This window comes from Scyliorhinus torazame, chromosome 16 (genome assembly GCF_047496885.1).
Source record: "Scyliorhinus torazame isolate Kashiwa2021f chromosome 16, sScyTor2.1, whole genome shotgun sequence".
Lineage (NCBI taxonomy): Eukaryota > Metazoa > Chordata > Chondrichthyes > Carcharhiniformes > Scyliorhinidae > Scyliorhinus > Scyliorhinus torazame.
The window spans coordinates 132,570,330-132,591,736 of NC_092722.1; the positions used below are offsets into that span (position 1 = coordinate 132,570,330).

The 21,407-nt window shown below is 42.4% G+C and overlaps 1 protein-coding gene across 2 annotated transcripts in view; it reads right to left on the minus strand.

The window, feature by feature from the left end:
* Nucleotides 1-21,407, minus strand: part of btaf1 (BTAF1 RNA polymerase II, B-TFIID transcription factor-associated) — a 232,324-nt gene that overhangs the window by 119,107 nt on the left and 91,810 nt on the right. For both annotated transcript variants that reach the window (XM_072479095.1, XM_072479094.1), the window contains exons 6-9: nucleotides 19,476-19,621; nucleotides 13,332-13,461; nucleotides 11,673-11,741; nucleotides 9,123-9,212 (exon numbers count right to left, since the gene is read on the minus strand). In XM_072479095.1, the coding sequence (XP_072335196.1) occupies nucleotides 9,123-9,212; nucleotides 11,673-11,741; nucleotides 13,332-13,461; nucleotides 19,476-19,621 (435 nt within the window). The remainder of the gene's footprint in view (nucleotides 1-9,122; nucleotides 9,213-11,672; nucleotides 11,742-13,331; nucleotides 13,462-19,475; nucleotides 19,622-21,407) is intronic.

The following is a 21,407-nucleotide window of genomic DNA, read 5'->3' on the forward strand; positions in this document are numbered from 1 at the left end:
AGGCTTTTAAAAATGTGTTAACCAGGGTGCAGGGTAAGCACATTCCCTTTAGAGTGAAGGGCAAGGCTGGTAGAAGTAGGGAACCCTGGATGACTCGAGATATTGAGACTCTGGTCAAAAAGAAGAAGGAGGCATATGACGTACATAAGCAACTGGGATCAAGTAGATCCCTTGAAGAGTATAGAGATTGTCGAAATAGAGTTAAGAGGGAAATCAGGAGGGCAAAAAGGGGACATGAAATTGCTTTGGCAAATAATGCAAGGGAGAATCCAAAGAGATTCTACAGATACATAAAGGGGAAAAGAGTAACTAGGGACAGAGTAGGGCCTCTTAAGGATCAACAAGGGCATCTATGTGCAGAGCCACAAGAGTTGGGTGAGATCCTGAATGAATATTTGTTATCGGTATTCACGGTGGAGAAAGGCATGGATGTTAGGAAACTAAGGGAAATAAATAGTGATGTCTTGAGAAGTGTGCATATTACAGACGAGGAGGTGCTGGAAGTCTTAAAGCGCATCAAGGTAGATAAATCCCCGGGACCTGATGAAATGTATCCCAGGATGTTGTGGGAGGCTAGGGAGGAAATTGCGGGTCCCCTAACCGAGATATTTGAATCATCGGCAGCCACAGGTGAGGTGCCTGAAGATTGGAGAGTGGCGAATGTTGTGCCCTTGTTTAAGAAGGGCAGCAGGGAAAAGCCTGGGAACTACAGACCGGTGAGCCTAACGTCTGTAGTAGGTAAGTTGCTAGAAGGTATTCTGAGAGACAGGATCTACAAGCATTTAGAGAGGCAAGGACTGATTCGGGGCAGTCAGCATGGCTTTGTGCGTGGAAAATCATGTCTCACAAATTTGATTGAGTTTTTTGAGGGAGTGACCAAGAAGGTAGATGAGGGCAGTGCAGTAGACGTTGTCAACATGGACTTTAGCAAAGCCTTTGACAAGGTACCGCATGGTAGGTTGTTGCAGAAGGTTAAAGCTCACGGGATCCAGGGTGAGGTTGCCAATTGGATTCAAAATTGGCTGGACGACAGAAGGCAGAGGGTGGTTGTAGATGGTTGTTTTTCAAACTGGAGGCCTGTGACCAGTGGTGTGCCTCAGGGATCGGTGCTGGGTCCACTGTTATTTGTGATTTATATTAATGATTTGGATGAGAATTTAGGAGGCATGGTTAGTAAGTTTGCAGATGACACCAAGATTGGTGGCACAGTGGATAGTGAAGAAGGTTATCTAGGATTGCAACGGGATCTTGATCAATTAGGCCAGTGGGCCGACGAATGGCAGATGGAGTTTAATTTAGATAAATGTGAGGTGATGCATTTTGGCAGATCGAATCAGGCCAGGACCTACTCAGTTAATGGTATGGCGTTGGGGAGAGTTATAGAACAAAGAGATCTAGGAGTACAGGTTCATAGCTCCTTGAAGGTGGAGTCGCAGGTGGACAGGGTGGTGAAGAAGGCATTCGGCATGCTTGGTTTCATTGGTCAGAACATTGAATATAGGAGTTGGGACGTCTTGTTGAAGTTGTACAAGACATTGGTACGGCCACACTTGGAATACTGTGTGCAGTTCTGGTCACCCTATTATAGAAAGGATATTATTAAACTAGAAAGAGTGCAGAAAAGATTTACTAGGATGTTGCCGGGACTTGATGGTTTGAGTTATAAGGAGAGGCTGGATAGACTGGGACTTTTTTCCCTGGAGCGTAGGAGGCTTAGGGGTGATCTTATAGAGGTCTATAAAATAATGAGGGGCATAGATAAGGTAGATAGTCAACATCTTTTCCCAAAGGTAGGGGAGTCTAAAACTAGAGGGCATAGGTTTAAGGTGAGAGGGGAGAGATTCAGAAGGGCCCAGAGGGGCAATTTCTTCACTCAGAGGGTAGTGAGTGTCTGGAATGGGCTGCCAGAGGTAGTAGTAGAGGCGGGTACAATTGTGTCTTTCAAAAAGCATTTAGATGGTTACATGGGTAAGATGGGTATAGAGGGTTATGGGCCAAGTGCGGGCAACTGGGACTAGCTTAATGGTAAAAACTGGGCGGCATGGACTGGTTGGGCCGAAGGGCCTGTTTCCATGCTGTAAACTTCTATGATTCTTCTATGAACCCCAACCAAAACAAGTCAACTTGAGAACAATTATATTTCTAAGCTACCGTAAAAGAATAAAAAAGCACATCCAGCTGTTATATGGGTCTTATGTGTACACATATAGAGGGAGTTCCCATAATTTGCTAAGAAGGTTCTAGTTCTAGGCTCTGCTATCAGAGATAGAGCAGCTGAGGAAAGACGCACAGAGATCCAGACAGAGAACCATATCCAGGGTGTATGTTGGCTAAGGCTAGAGAAAGTGGTGGTCGTCGGGTGCACAATACCAAATTGAATTTTCGACAGAGATATTAAATATGAATGTATCAGAGGACAGAACAAGTGTAAGTTACAGTGGTTGGAAGTAATGGGCAAGTAGGGCTCTGTGGGGATAATAGTTTTAGACAATTTGATGTTATGGGAGCTGGTTGTCAGCAAGTCAACGAGTGTTTTTAGAAAAGTTACGTATGACAAGAGATGAAAAAGGCATGGATATGGGTTTTGCCAGAAGTTAAAACAAAGTAGAGACAGAGGCAGAAATATTATAAAGAGTATTCATGTTTAATAGAAATGTGCTACAGATGCAATAACAAGCTTTACTGAACAGAAAATTGAATTCATTGATTTACTGGGTAATGAAGCCTCAAATCCTTCGAAGCTCTGGAGAGTCCACCAAGTCCTAAAGCTCAACTCAATGATAGCTAATTGGAATTTTGCATGCTTCATTTACCCAGAAATCTACCTGCATTCGTAAATCCCTGCTGCATCTATTTTAAATCATTCTTTAGGGGGGGTTCCATTGCAAATTAAAGCTTCATTTAAGAATTTTGATACCCTGTGCACCTTATTTCATGTGGGATTCATTAATTAAATCATGCAGAGAAACAAAGAGGGTGTTCAATTGAGCTGGCTCTACTCTCAGAAGTGGAGTAGATATGGGGAGATGCAAAGGACTTTGTCACCAAGGGGAAAGTGGATGCATTTTCTCTACGATAACCTTGAGAGAACCAACACCACATTAAATTTTAGTCTGAGGCTAGTAGAACACATGCTAGCTTACAGAGAGGGCATAAACCTACAAATGTTTCTGATATACATATGCTTTCCCCTCCCTGTACTTCCTAGCAAAATGGCAGGAAGCACCAATAGATTTGTTTGTTGAAATCTGCAAGAGTCAAATATTGTATTCTCTTGGCTAACAGACTAGCACTTACATGCATACCAAAGTAAAATTATTTTAAAATTCATATGATAAGACAATATTTGAAACATAATTCTCAAAAATAAAATGTGGCAGATAAGTGAGGCAGTGCTCAAACAGCCATGCCCATGACTCGAGAACAAAGTAATGAGAATTCCCTACCCTTCCACGTCCCCTCCATCAGAGTCAGCATCTCACACTGCCTCAGCTGGACACAGCATGGAATCCAATTATAATGTAGTGAGAAGCCACTTAAAAAGTACAGGGGCCTTCAACCGGGTTCAATTCCAGCCTTGGGTGACTGTCTGTGTGGAGTTTGTATGTTTTCTGTGTGTTTGTGTGGGTTTCCTCCAGGTGCTCCGGTTTCCTCCCACAGTTCAAAGATGTACAGGTTAGGTGGATTGGCCATGCTAAATTGTCCCATAATGTCCAAAAGGTGGGGTTACTGGATTATGGGTTAGGGAGGGCGCATGTGCCTAGATAGGGTGCTCTTTCAGAGGGTCGGTGCAGACCTGATGGACCGAATGGCCTCCTTCTGCACTGTAGGGATTCTATGATTCTATGAAAATAAAACTTTTTCGACAAGGTTTGATTCAGATCACATTCTCGCACAGCATCTCAAAATACTTTACAATTTATTAGCAGGACTTAGATTAGATTCATTGTCACTTGTACTAAGATACAATAAAAAGTATTGTTCTGTGTGCAGTCCAGGCAGCCTCATACATGAAAAACATAGGACATACAATAAATACATGATGTAAATACATAGACATCGGGTGAAGCAATGGAATATAGTGCTACAACTGTAGAGAAGATGCGAAGATGAGAGAGAGCGCACGTTAGACAGACAGACACCAGGGTTAATTAAACAGCTGGAAGGATTCGAGAAATAGGTTATCCATGAGGTCCAAGAGATGAAAAGTTAAAGGTGTTATGCATGTACATTTATAATAAGAGGTTATGGTAGTTTGGAGTTACAAATAAATAGCGTGGATCTGAAATTTGCATTGTGAGAAAGTTGGGAAATTAGTTTTTCAGCTAATTTCAAAAAGGGAGTTCAGAGGTGACAGAAACATTTGAATCTTACATGGGTTCCATGAGTAAATAGGGGAAGGTATATTACATTTTACTAACCCAAAAGTAGAGGCAAATTATAAAACATTAAATATTTGTATATTTCTAGAAGTTGAATTCAAAGAGGGATTTAAGGGCAATGAAAGTTGGGATAAAAGGGGGAAAATATATTTAAGGAAAGGGATGTTGAGTTGCTGTGGGGGAAAGCCCCAAAGACCAGATCCTTTGGGTGGGATGCAGAGAAAGTTTTGAATTGGAGGCAGCCACTTGGTGCTAAGCCAAGAGAGTCCTTGGTTTAAGAAACTGGAATTCTGAAAGGAGATTCAGAAATAAGCTGAGTGGAAGCGTCTCAAAGGTCGTGACAACAATTCATTGTCTTGGGCAATATTTACTGGATTTTTATGATTAACATCTATAACAGGTTGTTGGCAAAAATATAGTTTTACTTTTGTACCTTTGGTTAAACATGGTTTTTGGGGGTTCGGCAAGATTTTTTAGCAATTTGACTTTAACTTGCGTGCTCAAGTTTTTTAAAACTTTTTACTATTTTAATTTCTAAAATTCTAAAGGTGTTACTGGAGTTTGAGGTCAGTTGCTCTTCCTCCTTGTTTTTACAATTTAAAATAAAGGTTCATGATCAGTGAGACAGTCTTCACTCTGTGGTCTGGCTTGCTCAGCAATATCGTCAGCTTGGTTGTAACAATATTTGGAGAGGAATGTGGGGACAAATCGGATTGTTCGTCAAAAGAGCCAGTACAAACACGGCTACCTTCTGTGCTGTACTATCCTATGATTCTATTCTATGAAACGGAAAACAAGAGTGAGGTCCATGTAAAGATGCTTGAAGAAACCCATTACCCACATCTCCAGAATTTTAAAAATATTAATTTGACCCCACTACTTTGGCTTCCAGCTATTGCTCTCAATGAAACTGGATTCCTTTTAAAAATAAAAAAGATGCATGGGATTAGGGAACAATGTTCAACAGTTTCTGCAAAATCCACATACAAAACAATCAGCTCATTTCCTTTATATATGTATACATATTTGGTTTCCTCCAGTTTCAGTTAATGAAATATTATTTGCTTTTTATAATTTCATACTTACGATAGCCGTGCTTTTCTACATGCACTAATTGAATCCGTTATAGACTCATAATTCAGCCAAAATCAGGTGAAGACTTTGTTGCTCATAATTTTGTTACTTTCTACTTTCTTGAACAGAGAGATAGGGCTGGATTCTCCAGGCCCAACCATGTGTTTCTTGGCAGCGGGATTCTCTACTGCTGCTGCTCATCCATTGGATTTCCCATTGAAGTCACTCCACGTCGTTGGGAAACCAGTGAGCTGGGGTGCGCTACCAGCAGGAACAGAGAATTTCAACGGCCGGAGAATTCCTGCCATAATATTCACAAGCCCAGTCCTTTAATAAATTCTATTTTCAAAGGTGTTTTAGAAATTGTGGTCTATACTTTTGCCCCCATGCCCCCCTAATATCACTCAGTATTTTGGCTTGTGTACTATCCGAATCTGGTGGCTTTTGTACCTTGTAGGCACATATAATAATCTTTGTCACAAGTAGGCTTACATTAACACTGCAATGATGTTACTGTGAAAAGCCTCTAGTCGCCACATTTCTGTTCGGGTACACAGAGGGAGAATTCAGAATGTCTAAATGACCTAACAGCACGTCTTTCGGGACTTGTAGGAGGAAACCGGAGCACCCGGAGGAAACCCACGCAGACACAGGGAGAACATGCAGACTCCCAGACAGTGACCCAAGCCGGGAATCGAACCTGGGACACTGGCGCTGTGAAGCAACAGTGCTACCCACTGTGCTATTGTGTTGACATTGAGTCATACCGCAGGAATTACAATAAATAAATACATTGCCCTCAACAAACATGCTGATACTTCGATTAATGGGGCAACTTGGGGCTGCATTGAAAGACACCGAGGGCCCCAGCATAGTCCAGTGGATTCAAGGAGGCCACATCCCCCCCTTTTTAAAAAACTAAACTAGCTGCAGAACCATCACAGAAAAACTGCCGCAAATATACACACTGAAAAGTGTGTAAAATATCCCAGTTTTAACGTTCACAAACTGGCTCCAACACTGGATGAGCAGAAAAACACCATACCCTAGCTTTCGCTGATAACCAAGACTAAACTAGACAATGCACAACCATAGTTTAAACTTGAGAACAAGATGAGCTTTCGACCACATATCCACACCATCACAAAGACTGCCTATTTTCACCCCTGTATAATGACCAACTTCATGCTTGCTCACCAATTTCATGCTTGCTCAGCTCATCTCATGCATGCCTTTAATACCTCTAGACTTGACTATTCCAATACACTTCTGACTTATCGCCAACATTCTGCCCTTCGTAAATTAGAGATCATCCGAAACTCTGCTATGTCCTTACTTGCACCAATGTTTTGTTCAACTATCACCCTAAGCAGGAGGACCTTAATTGAATCAAACAATGCCTTGATTTTAAAATTCTGATCTTTGTTTTCAAATTTTTACCCATCACCATCTCTGTAATCTCCTCCAGACCTACAAATCAAAGAGGAATCTTTGCTCATCTAATTCTGAACTCCTGGGCATTCCCAATTTTAATTCGTCCATTGGTGGCTGTGCCTTCTGCTGCCTCGCCCCAAGTTCTGGAACTCCCTCCCAAAACCTCTCTGAAGCGGCAGCACGGTAGCGCTGCCCGTATGGAGTTTGCACATTTTTCCCATGTTTGCTTAGGTCTCACCCCCACAGCCCAAAAGATGTGCAGGATAGATGGATTGCCCACGCTAAATTGCCCCTTAATTGGAAAAAAAAAAAAGAATTGGGTACTGTAAATGTTTCTTTGTTTTTTAAACCAGTCTGAAGAGCCATCACTTTCGTCCTTTAAGATGCTCCTTAAAACAGACCGATTTGCCCAAGGTTGTGGCATGTGTCTGAATATCTCCTATTGTGGCTTAGTGTCTAATCTAAATCACTCATATGCATTGCCTTGGGATGTTTTATGACATTAAAGGCACTATACAAGCTGTTGTTAGTGGGTACTAATTGGTGGACATAAACGTTACAGAAAGCAGTTTCCTTACATTTAGCACTTCTAGTCTGAATTCAAAATCTCAAGCGGTCATGGTTGAAGTGTTAATGCAGACCTCTGGGATTGTAGTCCAGTAATATAGTCGAGTAATATAGCCGTAGCAAGTATCTTCCTGGTCCCCTGGGCCAGATGGGATTTACAATGAGGCAATCTGGGGAGAGGTCAGGAACAGGGGGCAATTACACAGTGTTGGGGGTTTATTACAGGCTCCCCAATTGCCAGCGAGAGATACAGGAGCAGATAGGTAGAGAAATTTTGGATAGGTGCAAAAGTAAGTTGTTGTGGTATGGGATTTTAACTTTCCCTATATTGACTGGGACTCACTTAGTGCTAGGGGCTTGGATGGAGTAGAGTTTGTAAGGTGTATCCAAGAAGGCTTCTTGATGCAATATGTATATAGTCCAACTAGGAAAAGAGCAGTACTGGACCTGATTTTGGGGAATGAGCCTGGACAGGTGATTGAGGTTTCAATAGGGGAACATTTTGGGAGTAGTGACCACAATTCCCAAGTTTCAGGGTACTTTTGGATAGGGATGAGGCACGTTAAGGTGCTAAACTGGGGAAAGGCAAATTATGATATGTGGGAGTCTTTCAAGCGACAGTTGATTAGGATTCAGGAAAGTCACGTTCCTGAGAGAATGAAGAATAAGTGTGGGAAGTTTAGGGAGCCTTGGATAATGAAGGATATTGGTAAGGCTGCACTTGGAATATTGTGCATAATTCTGATTGTCACACTACCAGAAGGATGTGGAGGCTTTGGAGAGGGTGCAGAGGAGGTTTACCAGGATGTTGCCTGGTCTGCAGGGTGTTAGCTATGCAGAGATGCTGAATAGATTCGGACTGTTTTCATTAGAATGACGGAAGTTATGGGGTGACCTGATAGAGGTCTCCAAGATTATGACGGACATGGATAGAGTGGATGGGCAGGCACTCTTTCCCAGGGTGGAGGGGTCAGTCACCAGTGGGCATAGGTTTAAAGTCCAGGAGATGTGGGAGGCAGTTCTTTTTTGTTTTTTTACACAGAGGGTGGAGTGTGCCTGGAACGCATTGCCAGGGGAGATTGTGGAAGCAGATACGGCGTTCAAAACGCATCTCGACAAATACAAGGACAGGATGGGTATAGAGGGATTCGGCACTAGGAAGTGCGGTGGGTTTTGACCAAAGCTGGTATCATGACCGGTACAGGCTTCGAAGGCTGAAGGGCCTGTTCTTGCGCTGTATTGTTCTTTGTTCTCTTTGGTCTTTGAACCTGTCCAAAATGCCTGTGGTACCTGCCCATGTAACTGACTGCATTCCAGAAACTAATCCATTGATGGAAAGTTCATTCTGAGAAGATGTTAGAGGTACTATATAACTGTAGGTTCATTATTATTTAAGAAAACAAAGCAAGCAAATGAAAAAAATTACAAGTTAACTTGTTCTGGCGGCATTTTGATTTAATTTGAGCAATAAATATTGGTCAACATAACTCCTTCTGGTAATACCATGAGATCTTTTCTATACACCTGAGAAAGCAGACATGCCATTTGACAGAACCTAATCATTCATAGGTGTATAATCTTGTATAGCAATTCAATGCACTGAGAAGTCATAGTGCACCAAAAAAAAGTTGAGAAAAATCGCAAGTCATATCTACAATGTTTTACCTCTTCTAAAGTGCTGTCTCCAATTTTACCTCCACTTTTCCCATGAGCCTTCAATATCTCCCTTAGACCAGTTCCTGCACCATGACGAACCTAACAGCAAAAATAAATAAACGTACAAAAGATCAAACTGTTCATTTGAACAAAATATAGCTCAGATACAATGCTGCCCAATCACATTACCTACAAGTTTCTAAAATTTAACTGGGTACAATGAATATTCACAAAAACTCACTTCAAATTCACACAAAATGAAAAAAGGTAGACTTTTTAGAAAACACAAATACACTTGGAATACTAGTTCCTGGAAGCTATTAAATCAGCACACAAAGTTGGTGAAAGACAAGAGACAAAACGGAGCTGGGTAACTGTACTCAAAAAAAACTTATACTAGACTCCAAAACAAAGGTCTACATGAGAATAAATTCAACGACCCCTCATGTGAAAATTCTGGTCACTGACATGCTCTTCCTTGAAGATGCAATAACACTTGTACAAAATCTACTGCATGCATTGTTTTCATGGTTTTAATACTATTGTCCTACTGCATGCATTTCAAATAGTTTTCATGGTTATAATATTGTTCTAATCGTTAGGAAAAGAAAGGTGGTTTTAAGGAATGTATATTTGTATTGGTAAACATTAGAAATAAGGTATAGTTTTAAGCAGGTTTAATTTAATATTTCTGTGCCTGGAAGGGTAAAAACCCGTAGTTAGATTTGTGCTGGACAAAAATGTTTATATGTTGGGGGGTTGGTTTCAATTCCCACTTGAATTCCAAAAGTAAATAGAAGTAAGTCAATGCTTAGCAATAGGAGGCCACTTTCCAGTGGGAATGTCTTTCCTTTGTTCTTAAACTGGAAGCCAGGGCAGTTGGAGACAGGACCTTGGGGAATGAACATCTCTCAACTCTGCCAGAAGAATGGACAGACCCCGGGAGCTGCAAAGAGGCAGGCTTCCTAATATACAAAAATTTAAGACTGCTGATGTTAAGAGAACAGAGACCAATGTATTGTTCAGAAGAATTCAAGGAAGAATAAATCAAGTGTTCAGAGTTCAAGAGAAAATTGCAGTAACCAGATTTAAAGTGGGCTTGTTTAGCACAGGGCTGAAGAGCTGGCTTTTAAAGCAGACCAAGGCAGGCCAGCAGCACGGTTCAATTCCCGTACCAGCCTCTTCAAACAGGCGCCGGAATGTGGCGACTAGGGGCTTTTCACAGTAGCTTCATTTGAAGCCTACTTGTGACAATAAGCGATTTTCATTTCAAAGTAGGGTAGCAGCCTTCAAAAGGTAAATCAAACATCTGATGCCATTTTAATAATCTGGGAATTGAGAGTTAAAGCAATTGTTAGCAGTTTCCACAGCAGTCAAGACAAAATAAATCCTAAACGATTTGGTGTACAATCCTGGACTGGATTCGCAGTGAAGTGGAATTTTTGTTTAAAAGTGTTATTGGAAAACCAGGTCTGGATTTCAGAATGCAAATTGCCAGGGGAAAGCATAACAATGAGAGAAGATTTTGATGCGTGCTTTTCGGAGTAGTGTTTGGAAACTTTCACGCAACTATCATTTGGGGGGTGGGGGATTCTCAGAAGACATCCACAAACATTTACTTGGGCTTCAGTGGATGGTGTGTTTGCCCACTGTCATCTTTTGTGTTTGAAAGGTAATGAGACCTTTATAGAGAAGATATACTTTGTAATCTGTGTTAACCCTAAAACAATGTTGTTAAAATCGGGGTTTCATGTTTAATATAGGTTTCTTGCATGTTGTTAAAATTTATTTGCTGTCCTGTGACTCGGTTACTCCACGTTTTATAAAAAAATAAGAAAAAGTTACGGTCTATTTAGCCAGGGTTCCATTCTGGGATCTTGTCGTCCAGATATATCAACTGGAATTGTAACGTAACATTCAGCCTCAAAGCCTTGCATTTTGTACAATGAAGTTGGCAGCTTAGAGGAAATGTAAAGATGTGTAATTGCCCCCCTGACATGGGTTTGCTCAGTGTTGGTAGACCATAATGCCGTTGATCTATTCTACCACATGAAATTGACATATGGGTGTTACAGAAGTGATAAGAGAGGAATGATGGAAGGTTAGGAAGAACTTATAAATTCTGCAAAAAAATCCCTGGACATGAAAAGTAGACATTTCTTTTCTTCATTTTATTATATAATACACTTCATGGAGTCCTATTCTATTTCAATTTTAAAACATGATCACTGGATAACATACTACTCCAGTTTACATTTTATAAACAAGGGCACCTGCACTTTTACTGACATGACACAAACAATCTTGATTTCTCAGGAGGTACATAACTTGTAAACAGCATTTTCTGCAACCCATTTTAGCATGTTGCACCTGCTTCATCAGGGAATTTATTACTTGGGAATCTGGTGGTGCCTCTTTCCATAACCACCACAGAAAAAGCACTCTACGATTCACTATAATTGTGTACTTAGTGACCTATATTTGAATGATAGCAAGTAATATTAGCACAGCATTTAACCACAAATATACTTGCAACACTTGTAAGCAAGGGTTCCTTACCTCCCATGAAGGGTTGAAAAGGTCGTTGCAAAGTTCTTCACAAAAGCTTTCCAATGGCCATTCATTTGACTAAGTGGAAAAATTGTTTGTTAATACACAGCACTGATGTTCCTTCACATGCTAGAATGATTAAATTGTTAAATGCATCAAAGTGCAGCATAGTGGCACAGTGGTTAGCACTGCTGCCTCACAGGACTGAGGACCCAGGTTCGATCCCAGCTCTGGGTCACTATCGTGTGAAGTTTACACATTCTCCCAGTGTCTGCACGGGTCTCACTCCCACAACCCAAAAAGATGTGTAGGGTTAAGACCATAAGACATAGGAGCAGAATTAGGCCACTCGGCCCATCGAGTCTGCTCCACCATTCAATCATGGCTGATATTTTCTCATCCCCATTCTCCTGACTTCCCCCCCATAACCCCTGATCCCCTTATTAATCAAGAACCTATCTATCTCTGTCTTAAAGACACTCAGTGATTTGGCCTCCACAGCCTTCTGCGGCAAAGAGTTCCACAGATTCACCACCCCCTGTCTGAAGAAATTCCTCCTCATCTCTGTTTTAAAGGATCGTCCCCTTAGTCTGAGATGATGTCCTCTGGTTCTAGTTGTTCCTACAGTGTTTACACATTCTCCCAGTGTCTGCGTGGGTCTCACCCCCACGACCCAAAGCTGTGCAAGGTAGGTGGATTGGCCACACTAAATTGCCCCTTAATTGGAAAAAAAGAATTGGGTCCTCTAAATTTATTTTTTTAAATGCATCAATTATTTGTAGAATATCATAAGCACTAACAAATGATTACATTAGTTAAACCGTTTCAGTTCATAGATATTTTAAAAACACTTCCTTTTTTTCTGGCACAGTAACCCAGACAAGAAATCAGAGACAATGTGGAAAACATTGTCTGTTCAGCAAAAATCAGGGGCGAGATTCTCCGACCCCCCGCCAGGTCGGGGAATCGCTGGGGGCTGGCGTGAACCCCGCCCCCGCCGGTTGCTGAATTCTCCGGCACCGGATATTCAGCGGGGGCGGGAATCGCGCTGCGCCAGTTGGCGGGCCACCCCACGCGATTCTCCGGCCCTGATGGGCCGAAGTCCCGCCGCTAAAATGCCTGTCCCGCCGGCGTAGATTTAACCACCTACGTTACCGGCGGGACAAGGCGGTGCGGGCGGGCTCCAGGGTCCTGGGGGGGGGGGCGCGGGGCGATCTGGCCCCGGGGGGTGCCCACACGATCGGGGCCCACCGATCCGCAGGCGGGCCTGTGCCGTGGGGGCACTCTTTCCCTTCCGCCTTCGCCACGGTCTGCACCATGGCGGAGGCGGAAGAGACTCCCTCCACTGTGCATGCACGGGAATGCCGTCAGCAGCCGCTAACGCTCCCGCGCATTCGCCGCCCGGAGATGTAATTTCCGCGCCAGCTGGCGGGGCACCAAAGGCCTTTTCCGCCAGCTGGCGGGGCGGAAATTCGTCCGGCGCGGGCCTAGCCCCTTAAGGTTGGGGCTCGACCCCCAAAGATGCGGAGCATTCCGCTCCTTTGGGGCGGCGCGATGCCCGACTGATTTGCGCCATTTTGGGCGCCAGTCGGCGGACATCGTGTCGATATCGGAGAATTTCGCCCATTATCACCTCATCTAATTTTGAATTACACAGCATATCCTCACCTCATCAAACAACGAAGAATTGTCAAGTACATTGTCAATCAACACCTTCGATTCAGTTGCTGGTTGCTCAATTACAACATTTGTAAGTTTCCTGCGCTTTTCCTCTGGTTCGCCATCAATATTATCATTGCTATAAAACATGAAATAGCAAAGCTATTTTTAAAACTACACTAGGCATGACTCATTTTAGGATTTATTTATTAAAGCTAAATTCAGTTAAGGCAAATGACTGTATTTTCAGCAGCACAAATTCTTTTCTGGGCTATTACAGTCACACTTTTAAACTAAAACACAGAAAAAGTCTACAGCAAAAGAAGCTGGAAAATATATTGTCTTCATGAAACTACCTTTAAATACAAAAGAAAATGGAAATGTTTAGTGAATGGGTGCAGTTTTCACAAACTATTTTGAGGCTGATTAAGTTGACAATTTTACCATGCCTGCTCAAGACAAGGGAACAGTACCTGGATAATTATTCAACAGAATTCTGAAATGCAACATCCATGTGGGATCAATGTAAAGCCAACATGTTATTCTTAGTTATGCAAAAGGATCAAGTGGTTACCATGTTACTAAAAATAATTATAGATATTGACCAAACATTGTGGTGGTAATATCATTACTCTTCTGAAACTGACGGCAACTTCTGAAATCCACATATAGATATTTAATTTCAGGAATTCAGAAGCTTCCATCAATGTGTCTACGCATCTCCATACTGTTGCGACTCCCAGACTGCAATCAAGTAGGAATCATTGAACTGATGAGAACTTCCACTTCTACTCTAGAAGTCTCATTGTACACACCTTGAAAAAATTATAAGATGCATGTGGTGGAACTGTGCTTAAATGACAGCGAAAACAGCGCCGGAGGAGAGAGTCGGGACAGTGCTGGTAGAGGTGAGTGCACAAAAGGTGTGGCAGGAGTGCCTTTAGTCACGGAGTGCTGATTGGAACAGAGTACATCTGAGTTTAGGTGAGTGACTGAGTTCGGGTGAGTGGCCAGAGAGGGCTGTGTTTTTGTTGGTATTCGGGTTTATCCTTGAGGTTCTATAAAGAAAAATAAAAAATATATATTTAAAATAATTAACTAATTGAATATGGCTGGACAGGTGATGTGCTGTTGCTGCATGATGATGGAACTGGTGGATCCCATTGAGACCGTCAGTGACCACATCTGCAGCACGTGTTGGCTGCTCGAGGAATTTCGGCTCAGAATTGATGAGCTGGAGACCGAGCTGCACACACTGCGGCACATCAGGGAGGGGGAACATTACCTGGACGCTTTGTTTCAGGAGGCAGTCACAACCGGTAGAATAAGTTCTGTTAATTCGGACAGTGGTCAGGGACAGAGTGGTGTGACTGCAAGGGAGGCAGGTAGGGGGATCCTGAGTTTAGGAGTTGAGGAGCCTCAGCCCTTGACCTTGTCCAACAGGTATGAGGTACTTGCTCCCTGTGTGGATGAGGAAGAGGGCTGTAGGGAGGATGCATTGACTGACCACTGCACCGTGGTACAGGAAACCATTCAAGAGGGGGGAGCAAAAAGACAAGTGGTAGTTGTAGGGGATTCTATAATTAGGGGGATTGATGGCATCCTTTGTAAGCCAGATCAAGAGTCCCGCATGGTATGTTGCCTGCCCGGTGCCAGGGTGAGGGACATCTCTGATCAGCTTGAAAGGATTTTGGAGAGGGAGGGGGAGGATCCAGTTGTTGTGGTCCACGTTGGGACTAACAACATAGGTAACACTAGGAAAGAGGACCTGTTTGGGGATTATCAAACACTAGGGACTAAATTAAAGAGCAGGTCCTCCAGGGTTATAATCTCTGGATTACTACCCGAGCCATGTGCCAATTGGCATAGGGTTGAGAAAATTAGAGAAGTTAACACGTGGCTAAAGGAGTGGTGCGGGAAAGAGGGATTCCATTTCATGGGGCATTGGCATCAGTACTGGGGCAGGAGGGACCTGTACCGTTGGGACGGTCTTCACCTGAACCATTCTGGGACCAGTGTTCGAGCGAATAGGATAAATAGGTTGGTCACAAGGACTTTAAACTAGCAAGTTGGTGGGGGGGGGGGGGGGGGAAAAGAGAGAGAGAGAGAGAGAGAGAGAGAGAGAGAGAGAGAGAGAGAGAGAGAGAGAGAGAGAGAGAGAGAGAGAGAGAGAAGGGAAATGTAAAGCTATGGACAGTATAATGGTTAATGGAGATCAAGGCAGCAGGTTACGTGACAGGTTATTATGTAGAGATATGGGTTCAAAGTCAAGGAAAATTAGGAGAAAGGGTAAGAGGAAAAATAAATTGCGAAAAGTTACTGATCAATGTGTTAGGATTCATAACAAAGACATAAAAAACAGCACAAGTGTACTTTACCTGAATGCTCGTAGTATACGAAACAAGGTAAATGAGTTGATGGCGCAAATCATCGTGAATGACTATGATTTAGTGGCCATTACTGAAACATGGTTAAAAGATGGTCACGACTGGGAGTTAAATATCCAAGGGTATCAGACTATACGAAAGGATAGAATGGACGGTAAGGGCGGTGGTGTAGCTTTGTTGTTTAAGGATGGCATCCGGGCAATAGTAAGGGATGATATTGGTGCTATGGAGGACAAGGTTGAATCAATTTGGATGGAAATCAGGAATAGTAAGGCGAAAAGGTCACTGATAGGAGTAGTCTATAGGCCACCAAATAGTAACAGGATGGTAGGGCAGGCAATAAGCAAAGAAATAACGGATGCATATAGAAATGGTACAGCGGTTATCATGGGAGATTTTAATCTGCATATCGATTGGTTTAACCAGGTTGGTAAAGGCAGCCTTGAGGAGGAGTTTATAGAATGTGCCCGGGATAATTTCCTGGAACAGTATGTAATGGAACCTACAAGGGAACAAGCGGTCCTAGATCTGGTCCTGTGTAATGAGGCAGGATTGATTAATGATCTCATAGTTCGGGATCCTCTTGGAAGGAGCGACCACAATATGGTGGAATTTAAAATACAGTTGGAGGATGACAAGGTAAAATCAAACACTAGTGTTTTGTGCTTAAACAAAGGCGATTACAATGGGATGAGAGAAGAACTAGTTAAGGTAGACTGGGAGCAAAGACTTCATGGTAAAGCAGTTGAGGAACAGTGGAGAACCTTCCGAGCGATCTTTCAGTGTTCAGAAAAGGTTCATACCGACAAAAAAGAAAGACGGTAGAAAGGGGAAAAATCGACCTTGGATATCTAAGGAGGTGAGGGAGAGAATCAAATTGAAGGAAAAAACATACAAAGTGGCAAAAATTAGTGGGAGACTAGAGGACTGGGAAGTCTTTAGGGGACAACAGAAAGCTACTAAAAAAGCCATAAAGAAGAGTAAGGTAGACTATGAAAGTAAACTGGCTCAGAACATAAAAGCAGATAGTAAAAGCTTCTACAAATATATAAGACAAAAAAGACTGGCTAAGGTAAATATTGGTCCTTTGGAAGATGAGAAGGGAGATTTAATAATAGGAGACGGGGAAATGGCTGAGGAGCTGAACAGATTTTTTGGGTCAGTCTTCACAGTGGAGGACACAAATAACATGACAGTGACTGATGGAAATAAGGATATGATAGGTGAGGACCTTGAGATGATTGTAATCACTAAGGAGGCAGTATTGGACAAGCTAATGGGGCTAAAAGTAGACAAGTCTCCTGGCCCTGATGGGATGCATCCCAGAGTGTTAAAAGAGATGGCTAGGGAAATTGTAAACGCACTAGTGATAATTTATCAAAATTCACCAGACTCTGGGGTGGTCCCAGAGGATTGGAAAGTAGCAAACGTGACACCACTGTTTAAAAAAGGAGGTCGGCAGAAAGCGGATAATTATAGGCCGGTAAGCTTAACTTCGGTTGTAGGGAAAATGCTGGAATCTATCATTAAGGAGGAAATAGCGGAGCACCTGGAGGGAAATTATCCCATTGGGCAGACGCAGCATGGGTTCACAAAGGGTAGGTCGTGTCTGACTAATTTGGTAGAATTTTGAGGCCGTTACCAGTGCAGTAGATAACGGGGAGCCAATGGATGTGGTATATCTGGATTTCCAGAAAGCTTTTGACAAGGTGCCACACAAAAGGTTGCTGCATAAACTAAAGATGCATGGCATTGAGGGTAAAGTGGTAGCATGGGTAGAGGATTGGTTAACTAACAGAAAGCAGAGAGTGGTGATAAATGGGTGTTTCTCTGGTTGGCAACCTGTAACTAGTGGGGTCCCTCAAGGATCAGTGTTGGGCCCGCAGTTGTTCACAATTTACATAGACTATTTGGAGTTGGGGACCAAGTGCAATGTGGCAAAGTTTGCAGACAACACTAAGATGAGTGGTAAAGCAAAATGGGCAGAGGATACCGGAAGTCTGCAGAAGGATTTGGATAGGTTAGGTGAATGGGCTAGGGTCTGGCAGATGGAATTCAATGTTGCCAAGTGTGAGGCTATCCATTTTGGGAGGAATAACAGGAGAATGGATTATTATTTAAACGGTAAGATGTTAAAACATGCTGCTGTGCAGAGGGACCTGGGTGTGCTGGTGCACGAGTCGCAAAAAGTTGGTGTGCAGGTGCAACAGGTGATTAAGAAGGCTAATCGAGTTTTGTCTTTCATTGCTAGAGGGATGGAGTTCAAGACTAGTGAGGTTATGCTGCAATTTTATAGGGTGTTGGTGAGGCCGCATCTGGAGTATGGTGTTCAGTTTTGGTCTCCTTACCTGAGAAAGGACATATTGGCACTGGAGGGAGTGCAGAGGAGATTCACTAGGTTGATCCCAGAGTTGAGGGGATTAGATTATGACGAGAGGTTGAGTAGACTGGGACTGTACTCATTGGAGTTTAGAAGGATGCGGGGGGATCTTATTGAGACATATAAAATTATGAAGGGAATAGATAGGATAGATGTGGGCAGGTTGTTTCCACTGGTCGGGGAAAGCAGAACTAGGGGGCATAGCCTCAAAATAAGGGGAGGTAGATTTAGGACAGAGTGTAGGAGGAACTTCTTCACCCAAAGGGTTGTGAATCTCTGGAATTCCTTGCCCAGTGAAGCAGTTGAGGCTCCTTCTTTAAACTTTAAGAAAAAGATAGATGCCTTTCTAAAGAATAAAGGGATTTGGGGATATGGTGTACGGGCCGGAGAGTGGAGCTGAGTCCACAAAGATCAGCCATGATCTCATTAAATGGCGGAGCAGGCTCAAGGGGCCAGATGGCCTACTCCTGTTCCTAGTTCTTATGTTCTTATGACATGCCAAGTTCATAATTACTGTCAAATAGCTTCACTGGCTCAGAAAGAGTAATTTTACATTTGTGGAGCTCGATTATAATAAAGCCACATTAAAGGTATATTTTAATTTATGATATTTTAGCTTTTACTTTAATCCCATGTTTGTCCCAATGATTTGTTTGCCGTAAATGTTAAACTAAAGGTGAAGAATAATCAGTTGATTTTAGTTTCTGGCTTGCTGTCTGAGAGGATATTTCAAAGTGATTGGCTGTTTTTCCCTGTTTAATAACATCACTGTTGCTGGATACCTGGAGACCCCTTGATGTTACACCATATTTTCTATTATCCCCAACTCCAATGTGATGCCTACACTAAATATATTGTTCCTTGCCCTTCCTTTTCAGCATTTTAAAATTTGAAATTTACTTCGAATTTTACAATGCAGATAAAAAAAACTGTTTTACCGAAACTTAAGAATTGATATTTCTAAAATAACATCCAGTCAGCAAAAAATGTTATAAACTTAAATGTGGTCTAAAACAAGGTCTATGGCATTATTGTCTGTTTCTAACTCTTAACAATTTAGAAACAGAAGCAAGTGGGTAGCACTGTTGCTTCACAGCTCCAGGGTCCGAGGTTCAATTCCCAGCTTGAGTCACTGTCTGTGCAGAGTCTGCACGTTCTCCCTGTGTCTGCGTGGGTTTCCTCCGGGTGCTCCGGTTTCCTCCCAAAAGACGTGCTGTTAGGTAATTTGGACATTCTGAGTTCTCCCGGTGTACCCAAACAGGCGCCAAAATGTGGTGACTAGGGGATTTTCACAGTAACTTCATTGCAGTGTAAATGCAAGCATACTTGTGACAATAAAGATTATTATTATTATTATTATTATTATAAGTAGAAATTTGCTCATACCATTTTTCATTGTTTGCATTTCCTTCTACTGTGTCTCTGGATCGCTGTTTAGCGAACAGCTTAGCCATCCTCTTTGCTTTATTCTTCTGCCGGTTGCTCATACCAGGCTGAAATTCAGCTTCGATCAGATCAGCTGCTTGAACAAGCTTAAAAAAAAACAGCTCAGGTCATGATTACAATACACATAGCTTGCAAATAAAGCTTTATATTTAAATAGATACTTCTTAAGATTATTGGCTTTTATTTTGTATTTAAAAAGTCAGGCTTTAAAGATTGGTAGCCTATAGATATGATCTCTTAATAACAAACAAAAGGGTCAGAATTTTCCAGTCATTCACACCGGCAGATCTTTACTGGTCCCGCCAACGGTGCACCCCCGCCATGGGTTTCCCAGCGGTGAGGGATGCATTCAACAGGAAACCCCATTATAATGGTGGGAGCAGATGATCCCGCCGTTCGCCAGTGGCGGCGGCCTGTTTCGTTGGAAAATCCTGCCCAAGGTCTTTTAAATAAAGGTAAAGATTACATTGACATGATAGTGTTAAATCATCTCTAAATAATCAAACTATTTTGTCCCATTGGGCCATATAAGTTGAATAAAATGAAGATCTGGATTTAAAATGAACAGATTTGTATTATTAGTTGATCAGAGGACAGCTGCAGAAATTGAAAGCTCCCCTAATGCCTCAAGGTCTGAGGCACAACCAGGCTAAGCTGTAAAGTTTCCAGTTTTAATCTTGAGCATTGTGACTGTAGCCCATCTCAGACAGGGCAGTGGTAGATAGGCTATTATTGAGCAAGGGCTAAAAGCAACAAGTCAATCAGGCATCCTCGCCCATCACTGCTGCCCAGCAACATTAAGCCCTTCTGGAAAATGTGCAAATATGGATGTCAAATAGGAACAATATAGCTGCTACATTTCCCCCGAGTTGAATAGCAATTCCACCCAAAGTTGAAATTCGTAAGCAGCTACTTGTGGGTGAATAATGATACCATTATTTTATTTGCATTTTCCCACCATGTTTTACAATACTATACTCCAGGAATAAGTAAAGAACTCAAAAAAGTTACTGCCAACTTGGATTTATTTTCCCTCAAGAGGCCTCTAATGTTAAGTAATACATACAGTATAGATTACGTCATGCAGGATTATATCATGCAGCTTGCCCTCTTGGCACTTTCAAAGTTTTCTTCTTCAAAAATAAATAACTGCATTACTGTAGAAAATCTAATTTGTTATGACCACTTCCTTAGCTTCAATTCCAATAGGATGATACTTTTTGGCAATTTTATATTAGTTCAAATTTACTCCCCAAGACCAGTGGTCTTACAAAAATTGCAAAACCCAAATTCCATTGCACTTGTGTAGAGCAAAGCAGGTTAGGTTAGATAGAGCTCGAATGTAAACTTCTGGCATTCAGTGTTGTGATCTCAATGTCAAGGCTGTATCCAAAATATTATCTCAACTAAAAGGGACATTAGAAGAGAACACTACACAAAGCATTTTTTGGCAAATGGAAAACATATTTGTACTTCAGGACAATCTCAAAGTGACCACAGAGAGATATCATATAGAATCATAGAATTTACAGTGCAGGAGGCCACTCAGCCCATCGAGTCTGCACCGGCTCTTGGAAAGAGCACCCTACATAAGCCCCATGCCTCCACCCTATCCCCTTTATCCCCGCAACTCAGTAACCCCACCAAACCTTTTTGGGACACGAAGGGCAATTTAGCATGGCCAATCCACCTAACCTGCACATCTTTGGACTGTGGGAGGAAACCGGAGCACCCGGAGGAAACCCATGCAGACACAGGGAGAACGTGCAGACTCTGCAAAGACAGTGACCCAAGCCAGGAATTGAACCTGGCACCCTGGAGCTGTGAAGCAACAGTGCTAACCACTGTGCTACTGTGCCGCCCACAAAGTTG